The sequence below is a fragment of the Eleutherodactylus coqui genome, chromosome 13 (genome assembly GCF_035609145.1).
Source record: "Eleutherodactylus coqui strain aEleCoq1 chromosome 13, aEleCoq1.hap1, whole genome shotgun sequence".
Classification (NCBI taxonomy): Eukaryota; Metazoa; Chordata; class Amphibia; order Anura; family Eleutherodactylidae; genus Eleutherodactylus; species Eleutherodactylus coqui.
In genome coordinates, this window is record NC_089849.1 from 129,693,226 (window position 1) to 129,705,003 (window position 11,778).

An 11,778-nucleotide genomic window follows, 5' to 3' on the forward strand; every position below is an offset into this window, starting at 1 on the left:
CTTTCACTGGGGGAGTCACCGGAGCGCGGAGCTGGAGAGGAGCCGAGCTGCAGTGTGCGTGCGGGTGTGCTGGCATCTGCTCATGTTTATCCAATGCTCGCGCTCCGGTGACTGCCACTGACGGCTCAGCACGGGCTCACAGCTCAAAAGGGGGCAGTAAATCAGCCAACCCAAACAACCAATCAGGTTGCTGCAATTGCTGAACAGGGCAGACGTGGTGTGGAAAAGGTTAATATGCACGCGGAACTGGAAGGTCTTTTTATTATTGAAGCGGGGCATATATCTATATTACACTCAAGTTCGGAACCATGGAGCAATTCCAGCAACCTCATAGGTTCTGATTTACAATTCCCGCAAGCTGATTGGTTGCTTGGGTTTTTCGATTCAACCTGATTGGTTGTTTGCGTTCCCTGATTCAACCTGATTGGTTGTTAGTGCCGAACTTGAGTGTACTATAAATATATGCTGAAGCGGTGACATGTGACTTCCTGCAGGTGGAACGCATCTTACGTACACGTGACCTCATGACCCGGAAGTGTGTCGCCGACCAGCACTATGACGAGCGGCGGAGCCGGAAGTGGCGGTGATGTGGAGCTGCGGGTGACGTTACTGTGTGGAGTTTTCATCTACCGGGTAATCCTACTAGCGCCGCCATCCATCCAGCCGTGTGACTGCAGCGTTAGCCGACAGATGTGCGTCCTCTTATTAGGGGCTATTATTAGACCTGGGGGCTGGCTAAGTGGCTATTATTAGATCCATGTCCCACCCTTAAAGGGGTGGTCCCGCGAAAGCAAGTGGGGGTATACACTTCTGTATGGCCATATTAATGCACTTTGTAATGTACATCGTGCATTAATTATGAGCCATACAGAAGTTATTCACTTACCTGCTCCGCTGCTGGCGTCCCCGTCTCCATGGAGCCGACTAATTTCAGCGTCTAATCGCCCGGATAGACGCGCTTGCGCAGTCCGGTCTTCTCCCTGGTGAGTGGGGCCGCTCGTGCATTGGGTTTGTCTTGCGCCGAACGGGGGGCCTATTGAAAAAAAAACAAACCCCGTTTCGGCGCGGGACAACCCCTTTAACCCCTTAGGGACCAGGTGATTGTCGGGCAAGTTGTAGATGTAGTGGCGGCCCCTGGGGGATATTCTGCCATTGTTTTGGGGGTCTGCTTTTTGCAGTGTTCACCCCTCAGGGGTTATAATGACTTTCGCCCGGCGGGGCTTACAGAGATTTATTGTAAGGCTGGGCTCACACGGGACGGGGCTGCAGCGGATCAGCCAGCAAAGGGGACGAGATTCAGCACAAGCCTCCTCCACACTCTGCGGCCAAACCGTGCAGAAACGGACAGCCGAACCTGCAGCACCCCCCAGCTGGACGTGGCAGCACCCGAGGGGCCCATGGGCGTGTTTGTATGCACATAATGTACGGCCGCGGGGCCAATGGAGTAATGAAAGGACATGTAGAGAAATGGATGCCTCGGCAGGCCGTGCAGCGCCAGCCCTACTCTATGGGCAGCAGTTCAGAACGCCTGCGCTGTCTCCTAGCTTCTGCTCGCCTCCTCCAGGGCTGTTACCTGTGCTCTCTAGGATTGTTTTAGCTTTATTTCCAGGTATGGGGGTTAGGGAGTACCCCAGGCTCCGGCGTGAGTGCGGCCAGTCACTATGTAGGTAGGGCCGCTCACATCTTAGAATCCCACAGCGATAGTATTCTTAGGGCTGCCCAGTATTACTGCTCCTTACTTGTGTATTTCTGTGATCAGGGTATTGGATGGACTGTTCACACACGGCCACAGCTACTGCTGATGTTTCCAGGCTCCTGTCACTTAGATTGTAGGTGACCGTTCAGATTACTGACTGTATGCTCATGGTCTTTAGCTTATTTAGGTGAATGTAGAGGTTACTGTTATTTACACTGTCCTCCCAGCAGGCTAAGATGGTAATGGCTCTAGCTGGTCATATGATGATGTACTGATGCATCATGGGATTGCTTGCCCTGTTTAGAGGAAGCAAGGAAAAATCTAAAAATCAAAATGGTGTCTGATAAATATCAGACTGGGGGCTGCACTGCATGAAGTGCCTGTACATGGAAAATGTCCAGAGTTTGACAGTCAGGTATGGAGTGCAGCGATAGAAAAATGTGTTTTTTTTGGAGTGACCTTTTTTTCTTCCATATGATGAGGGGGCCAAACCTTGGCAATGATGATTCTGCCAAGCCTATAGCTTTACTGCAGACAGTCATAGTTTAAAATATGTCTTTCTATGTAGGATAAGTCAGATGTGATACTCGACCTCAGAGCCTCCAGCCCACCCCTTAATGACTGAACCAATGAGTAGAAGATCCTAGGACTCGCCACCAAGATCCCTGGTCTGACTGCAGAGGTGAGCGCTAGCTGGTCTACGACCACACCACAGTTTAAGCTGGATGGTGACTGCAGAGTTTTGTGTGCAGCGGGATCTTATGTCATTTTTTTTTTATTTCTGTAGGACCTACAAAGGAGAACATCACGATGGAAAGTCAGCAGTCCCTGAAATCTCTCTGTAAGATATTCTTCCTCTCGCTTTCATATTTGTGACATATTTGTAGATCTGTGAACGCGTCTCATAAATGTGGTTTAGGATATTATTTTAACGGGGTCACCATAGTTTTCTGTTTGTTCTTTCCCCCAATAGGTGGACTTAAAGATTCTGTAATTGAATATCAAGTCACTTATATTAAAAAGGAACAACAGTATGTATCGCCTCTTATTAAGGAAGAACCGTACTCCCACGACGATGAAAATCTTATGTGTTCAGAGAAGGCTACATCTACTTATACCGAGGAAGAGCCGGCCTTCGGGGCTGAACACTTGACACGCCAAGTCAATTGTGCAACAAAAGTCCATGTAGCATGCATGTCTAGTGGTGTAAAGGAGGAACCGGGTCACAACATGCACATCCTTTCCGGTCATACATTACCATATCCATCTTCTCATGTTAAAGAGGAGCCGGTCTCAGGGGGTGGTGAAGACCTCCCATCCCCTGACCGTTGTACCCCCACAGATGGTCTACACCACCACCCACTGACTCGTATAAAGGAGGAACCAGCAGAGCTTGGAAATCTCCCAAGTCCTGACATGTATACACTTGTAGATCATAGACAGCAACATTCAACTACTCCTATTAAGAAGGAACCACAGTCTCATGAAGAAGGACCTTCAGCAGTGACCAATACACCTACTCCCAGTGACCATACATCGCAGTACCTATCTGCTGATATCAAGGAGGAAGCGCTCTTACGGGATGGAGAAAACACTGGGGAGCCGGTCATGTATACATCCACAGATCATACACAGCATCCATCTGCTAATATTAAGGAGGAACTAGACTCGTGTGACCAAGGAAGCCTTGTTGAGCCCATCATTTATACACCGAGAGATTATACACTACATTGTCTGTCTACTCGTGTCAAGGAGGAATCATATGACATAAGCCTCGACAGCTCTGAGATCCGTCCACACTCCGGTCATACACACCACCATCCATCTTCTCATGCTAAGAATAAACCCACCTACTACGTTGGAGGACCTCTCAGGAACGTGGACATTCATACACAGAATGCTTCCAGTTTTGATGAGGAAACCGATTCATGTGATGAAGCTGATTTCACAGACCTTTATCCAACCCAAGACCAAACGCCAGTAAGTGTTGGTGTCCAGCATGTGACTGGAGGCGTTGGCTTACAAAAGGATGGTCTTTCTGTCTCAGCCTACCACCAGACCACCCAGTCCGCAGACTTCACTTTTAAGTGTCTTGATTGTGAGGCATGTTTTAGTAGTAAGTCAGACTTTGAGGAACATCTCACACTTCACAGGGGAAAGAAGACCCATGTATGTCCGCATTGTGGAAAGTGTTTTTCTTACCAGTCCCAGCTTCTCATACATGAAAGGACTCATACAGGTGAGAAGCCATTTACATGTTCCGAATGTGGCAAATGTTTCAACCAATATGTCCACCTCGCTATCCACCTAATGAGCCACACCGGGGAAAAGCCATATGTGTGTTCAGAATGTGGAAAAAGTTTTAATAGGAAAACGACTCTTACAATCCACCAGAGAATCCACACGGGCGAGAAGCCGTTCCACTGCTCCCAGTGCGGGAAGTATTTCAGTACAAGCTCAAATCTTATCAAACATCAGCGAGTCCACACTGGAGAGAAACCATACTCATGTTCTCAATGTGGAGAGTTTTTTGTTCACTACACCCAACTTATCCGGCACCAAGCCAACCACACAGCGGAGAAGCCCTTTTCTTGTCCGGAATGTGGCAAAGCCTTTTCACAGAAGGCACAATTTCTTAGACATGAAAAGTTTCACAAAGCAGATAATACCTATTCATGTTCGGAGTGCAAGCAGTGCTTCAAGCAATACAAGGATCTCCTCGTTCACCAGTCGGCTCACGCCGGACCCAACCCCTTCACATGTCAGGCCTGTGGGAAGCCACTTGATAACAAGTGCATTCAGAACTTTCACTCTGGGGAAAAACCATTTTCCTGTTCAGAATGCAGTAAAACTTTTGGCTTTATTAAACAAGTTCATGTAAATGCCAAGTCTTGTCCCGAAGGTGGAGAGCGCCTGGATAAAGGGACACAACTTGAGAACTCTCCTGCTGGCTGTAGGGAAGAGACCTTGTCCTGTTCGGTGAGCGGTGAGCCATGTGGAGAGCGTGATGATTCACAGATAATGCAGAATGGACAGTTCATATAACAAGCGTTACTGAGGAATGGAGATCCTCTATGTATGACCTTGGTCCTCGTTACAGCCAACTATATGCATAAAATACATACCGTGTTTCCCTGAAAAGAAGACCCTGCCATTATTTTTTGCCCCAAAAGAAGCAGTAGGTCTTATTTTAGCGAGCAGGCTCAGTCCACAGCCATCGCACCGCTCCCCAGAGGGCCACGCTGGTCTTTGGGCCTAGTTGCTCGTACATCATCACTTCCTGGCGATGGGATTTGTAAATCTTGCCTCCAAGAAGCGATGGTTGGGATTGGTTCATCAAGCTCTGTATTGATTGGCTGAGCAATTATTTTTGGGGTAACACGGTAGATCTTGCATTATTTTATACATTTTTGGGGATGTCTGTTTTTCATTTTGTTGTGAAATACATTAAATTCTTCATTTTAATATTGAACACTCGTTGCCAGGAAGGGGCTGTTCTAGTAGAGTGCAAAGTGCCCAAACCTGTATGGCTCCAGAAATATGGATTCAGAATCTGACATCACAAGAATTTGCATACCATGTAATGAAAGAGCGGCGATCTATACAGGTAAAGAGGGGGGGGGTCCTGGTGGCCAAACCAATAATACATCTGTAATGGAGGGAGAACCAGTGGGTAGCCAAGTCCCTAAAGTCTAACCTCCCAGCATTAAGTAATGTGGCAGGGGACCGCTCTTCCATTGAGGAATGGCCCTTCTCTCCATGCTCTATCTCTGGTGTAATATCTGTGGATGTCCCTCCCTAAGGGAGTTACCAGCAAGCAATCCCACCACATGTGGAACATGGTTCTCACCTGCAGCGTCGGTCAGCGACCAATGGGCACTTTATGTAGTTTGGGCGGGTTCTGTGCAATCGGGATACAAATTTAAAATTGTAAGTCGCTGAAGGACTTGCTGTCGCGGGCCCAGCGGTGGGCAACATTGTTATAAATGATCAAATGTGCCGACGCCACAAAGCTAGGAGGGATCGCTACCACTAGGGAAGATTCAGAAAGATCTAGACAAGCTTGTACAGTGGGCGGCGACTAACAGAATGCATTTCTCCTTGGTAAATACCAAAGTCCTACATCTGGGCAAGAAAAATGAAGAAAGCACATACAGAATGGGAGGAATCGGGCTAAGCAGCAGCACATGTGAGAAAGACTTGGGTATACTAATAGATCATAGGCTGAACATGAGTCATTTAGTATGTTGGCTATCACATGACCAGACTATGAATATGGGGAGAGGAAGGAACTGAGGGTTTGCTTAATATCCACAAGGCATGTAGGTGCCAGCTATGGCATCTGGTACTACCCTCCAAGCTCCCAGAGATTGGAGCATGGTCGGGCCATAGACCACAGATATTGTCACCGCTGCCGTAACTACTGTGAGCTAAAGAATGGAAAAAAACCCTTTAGGGTTGGTGGTAATAGCCGCCATAAGTCACCGAGCTGCACCCTCAGCGGAGTCCGCTAACTGCAGGATGGAAGATCAAAGCCCTGGCCTCCAACGTGTGCAGAGAAGGACCGCACCCGAGCTGGAAGGCTTCACCCAGGACAGGCCTGGATCTATCTGGGAATGTGCTAATTCTTGAAGAGTCCGGACCCCGAAGGGAACCCGCCCCGCTTGGGACAATAAACATTAGCAATCGTATATAAACAACCTGAAAGGAGGAGGAGCTTCCAGTAGGATCAGTCTCTGACCGTAACGGTGGGATGGAATGGTGGATGAACGGTACGACAACGCTGCAAGCTTTGCAGTATGATGGCACTGGGGGCCCAAGGGCTGTAGTATTCATTGGGCCCCCTGAGACACGGCTGGCAGTGTGGGAATACAAGGTGGACATATTGGGTTCAGAAGGGTAATGGAAGCATCAGATGATCGCGTGCAGGAGGCGCCCGAACCCCATCACAGGGAGAAGAAGACAACCGATGCAGAGGGTGCATGGAGGGCGACCAGTACCCACTAGCAACCGACTCATGTCTGCAGCAACACGAGGGGCGAGTGCCCACAAACGGATGCTTACCGCATGGGAATTCCACAGGTATTAGGTTCTAACGAGCCAGTGCTACATCAGCGGGAAAGAAACGGCAGCCTGTGCTATTGACCGCATGTTTGTACCGTGGGAGGTCTCCATTAATGAGGAAATCCACCATCACTCACAGCATCACACCTGTAGGGGGAGAAGCACACAGAGCCCAGTACTGCAGAGTATTACACCTGTAGGAGGAGAGAACACACAGAGCCCCAGTACTGCAGAGCATTACACCTGTAGGAGGAGAGGACACACAGAGCCCCAGTACTGCAGAGTATTACACCTGTAGGAGGAGAGGACACACAGAGCCCCAGTACTGCAGAGCATCACACCTGTAGGGGGAGAGGACACACAGAGCCCAGTACTGCAGAGCATTACACCTGTAGGGGGAGAAGCACACAGAGCCCCAGTACTGCAGAGCATTACACCTGTAGGAGGAGAGGACACACAGAGCATTACACCTGTAGGAGAGGACACACAGAGCCCCAGTACTGCAGAGCATTACACCTGTAGGAGGAGAGGACACCCAGAGCCCCCAGTACTGCAGAGCATTACACCTGTAGGGGGAGAAGCACACAGAGCCCAGTACTGCAGAGTATTACACCTGTAGGGGGAGAAGCACACAGAGCCCAGTACTGCAGAGTATTACACCTGTAGGGGGAGAAGCACACAGACCCCAGTACTGCAGAGCATTACACCTGTAGGAGGAGAGGACACACAGAGCCCAGTACTGCAGAGTATTACACCTGTAGGAGGAGAGGGCACACAGAGCCCCAGTACTGCAGAGTATTACACCTGTAGGAGGAGAGGACACACAGAGCCCCAGTACTGCAGAGTATTACACCTGTAGGAGGAGAGGACACACAGAGCCCCAGTACTGCAGAGTATTACACCTGTAGGAGGAGAGGACACACAGAGCCCCAGTACTGCAGAGTATTACACCTGTAGGAGGAGAGGACACACAGAGCCCCAGTACTGCAGAGTATTACACCTGTAGGAGGAGAGGACACACAGAGCCCCAGTACTGCAGAGTATTACACCTGTAGGAGGAGAGGACACACAGAGCCACAGTACTGCAGAGTATTACACCTGTAGGAGGAGAGGACACACAGACCCCAGTACTGCAGAGTATTACACCTATAGGAGAGGACACACAGAGCCCCAGTACTGCAGAGTATTACACCTGTAGGAGGAGAGGACACACAGACCCCAGTACTGCCGAGTATTACACCTGTAGGGGGAGAGGACACACAGAGCCCAGTACTGCAGAGCATTACACCTGTAGGGGGAGAAGCACACAGAGCCCAGTACTGCAGAGCATTACACCTGTAGGGGGAGAAGCACACAGAGCCCCAGTACTGCAGAGCATTACACCTGTAGGGGGAGAAGCACACAGAGCCCAGTACTGCAGAGCATTACACCTGTAGGGGGAGAAGCACACAGAGCCCAGTACTGCAGAGCATTACACCTGTAGGAGGAGAGGACACACAGACCCCAGTACTGCAGAGCATTACACCTGTAGGGGGAGAAGCACACAGAGCCCAGTACTGCAGAGCATTACACCTGTAGGGGGAGAAGCACACAGAGCCCAGTACTGCAGAGCATTACACCTGTAGGGGGAGAAGCACACAGAGCCCCAGTACTGCAGAGCATTACACCTGTAGGGGGAGAAGCACACAGAGCCCCAGTACTGCAGAGTATTACACCTATGGAGGACACACAAAGCCCAGTACTGCAGAGTATTACACCTATGGAGGACACACAAAGCCCAGTACTGCAGGGCATTACACCTATGGAGGACACACAGAGCCCCAGTACTGCAGAGCATTACACCTGTAGGGGGAGAAGCACACAGAGCCCAGTACTGCAGAGCATTACACCTGTAGGGGGAGAAGCACACAGAGCCCCAGTACTGCAGAGTATTACACCTATGGAGGACACACAAAGCCCAGTACTGCAGAGCATCACTCCTGTAGTAGGAAATGACACATAGAGCCCCAGTACTGCAGAGCATTACACCTGTAGGAGGAGAGGACACACAGAGCCCCAGTACTGCAGAGCATTACACCTGTAGGAGGAGAGGACACACAGAGCCCCAGTACTGCAGAGTATTACACCTATGGAGGACACACAAAGCCCAGTACTGCAGAGCATTACTGCTGTAGGGGGAGAGGACACAGAGCCCCAGTACTGCAGAGCATTACACCTGTAGGGGGAGAAGCACAAAGCCCCAGTACTGCAGAGCATTACACCTGTAGGGGGAGAAGCACACAGATCCCCAGTACTGCAGAGTATTACACCTATGGAGGACACACAAAGCCCAGTACTGCAGAGCATCACACCTATGGAGGACACACAAAGCCCAGTACTGCAGAGCATTACTCCTGTAGGAGGAGAGGACACAGAGCCCCAGTACTGCAGAGCATTACACCTGTAGGAGGAGAGGACACACAGAGCCCCAGTACTGCAGAGCATTACACCTGTAGGGGGAGAAGCACACAGAGCCCCAGTACTGCAGAGCATTACACCTGTAGGAGGAGAGGACACACAGACCCCAGTACTGCAGAGCATTACACCTGTAGGGGGAGAAGCACACAGAGCCCAGTACTGCAGAGCATTACACCTGTAGGGGGAGAAGCACACAGAGCCCCAGTACTGCAGAGCATTACACCTGTAGGGGGAGAAGCACACAGAGCCCAGTACTGCAGAGCATTACACCTGTAGGGGGAGAAGCACACAGAGCCCAGTACTGCAGAGCATTACACCTGTAGGAGGAGAGGACACACAGACCCCAGTACTGCAGAGCATTACACCTGTAGGGGGAGAAGCACTCAGAGCCCAGTACTGCAGAGCATTACACCTGTAGGGGGAGAAGCACACAGAGCCCCAGTACTGCAGAGCATTACACCTGTAGGAGGGGAGGACACACAGACCCCAGTACTGCAGAGCATTACACCTGTAGGAGGAGAGGACACACAGATCCCCAGTACTGCAGAGCATTACACCTGTAGGAGGAGAGGACACACAGACCCCAGTACTGCAGAGTATTACACCTGTAGGAGGAGAGGACACACAGAGCCCCAGTACTGCAGAGCATTACACCTGTAGGGGGAGAAGCACACAGAGCCCAGTACTGCAGAGCATTACACCTGTAGGGGGAGAAGCACACAGAGCCCAGTACTGCAGAGCATTACACCTGTAGGGGGAGAAGCACACAGAGCCCCAGTACTGCAGAGCATTACACCTATGGAGGACACACAAAGCCCAGTACTGCAGAGCATCACACCTATGGAGGACACACAAAGCCCAGTACTGCAGAGCATTACTCCTGTAGGAGGAGAGGACACACAGAGCCCCAGTACTGCAGAGCATTACACCTGTAGGGGGAGAAGCACACAGAGCCCCAGTACTGCAGACCATTACACCTGTAGGAGGAGAGGACACACAGACCCCAGTACTGCAGAGCATTACACCTGTAGGGGGAGAAGCACACAGAGCCCAGTACTGCAGAGCATTACACCTGTAGGGGGAGAAGAACACAGAGCCCCAGTACTGCAGAGCATTACACCTGTAGGGGGAGAAGCACACAGAGCCCAGTACTGCAGAGCATTACACCTGTAGGGGGAGAAGCACACAGAGCCCAGTACTGCAGAGCATTACACCTGTAGGAGAGGACACACAGACCCCAGTACTGCAGAGCATTACACCTGTAGGGGGAGAAGCACTCAGAGCCCAGTACTGCAGAGCATTACACCTGTAGGGGGAGAAGCACACAGAGCCCCAGTACTGCAGAGCATTACACCTGTAGGAGGGGAGGACACACAGACCCCAGTACTGCAGAGCATTACACCTGTAGGAGGAGAGGACACACAGATCCCCAGTACTGCAGAGTATTACACCTGTAGGAGGAGAGGACACACAGAGCCCCAGTACTGCAGAGCATTACATCTGTAGGGGGAGAAGCACACAGAGCCCAGTACTGCAGAGCATTACACCTGTAGGGGGAGAAGCACACAGAGCCCAGTACTGCAGAGCATTACACCTGTAGGGGGAGAACCACACAGAGCCCCAGTACTGCAGAGCATTACACCTGTAGGGGGAGAAGCACACAGAGCCCCAGTACTGCAGAGTATTACACCTGTAGGGGGAGAAGCACACAGAGCCCCAGTACTGCAGAGTATTACACCTATGGAGGACACACAAAGCCCAGTACTGCAGAGTATTACACCTATGGAGGACACACAAAGCCCAGTACTGCAGAGCATTACACCTATGGAGGACACACAGAGCCCCAGTACTGCAGAGCATTACACCTGTAGGGGGAGAAGCACACAGAGCCCAGTACTGCAGAGCATTACACCTGTAGGGGGAGAAGCACACAGAGCCCCAGTACTGCAGAGCATTACACCTGTAGGGGGAGAAGCACACAGAGCCCCAGTACTGCAGAGTATTACACCTATGGAGGACACACAAAGCCCAGTACTGCAGAGTATTACACCTTTGGAGGACACACAAAGCCCAGTACTGCAGAGTATTACACCTATGGAGGACACACAAAGCCCAGTACTGCAGAGCATTACACCTATGGAGGACACACAGAGCCCCAGTACTGCAGAGCATTACACCTGTAGGGGGAGAAGCACACAGAGCCCAGTACTGCAGAGCATTACACCTGTAGGAGGAGAGGACACACAGAGCCCAGTACGCCAGAGTATTACACCTGTAGGGGGAGAAGCACACAGAGCCCCAGTACTGCAGAGTATTACACCTATGGAGGACACACAAAGCCCAGTACTGCAGAGCATCACTCCTGTAGTAGGAAATGACACATAGAGCCCCAGTACTGCAGAGCATTACACCTGTAGGAGGAGAGGACACACAGAGCCCCAGTACTGCAGAGTATTACACCTGTAGGAGAAGACACACAGAGCCCCAGTACTGCAGAGTATTACACCTGTAGGAGGAGAGGACACACAAAGCCCAGTACTGCAGAGCATTACACCTGTAGG

The 11,778-nt window shown here is 50.8% G+C and overlaps 1 protein-coding gene across 3 annotated transcripts; it reads left to right on the top strand.

Moving 5' to 3' along the window:
• Positions 1-26: 26 nt before the first annotated feature.
• On the top strand, positions 27-5,168 carry LOC136588512 (gastrula zinc finger protein XlCGF48.2-like). 3 transcript variants are annotated; one of them, XM_066587793.1, is made up of 5 exons: positions 27-253; positions 495-633; positions 2,265-2,378; positions 2,484-2,537; positions 2,670-5,168. In XM_066587793.1, the coding sequence occupies exons 4-5, from the start codon at positions 2,507-2,509 to the stop codon at positions 4,739-4,741; spliced, it is 2,103 nt and encodes a 700-aa protein (XP_066443890.1). In that variant the 5' UTR covers positions 27-253; positions 495-633; positions 2,265-2,378; positions 2,484-2,506; the 3' UTR covers positions 4,742-5,168. The 3 variants fall into 3 exon arrangements, with proteins under 3 accessions (XP_066443890.1, XP_066443889.1, XP_066443891.1); XM_066587792.1 differs by having other exon boundaries at positions 27-228; XM_066587794.1 differs by having other exon boundaries at positions 150-692.
• Positions 5,169-11,778: the final 6,610 nt, after the last annotated feature.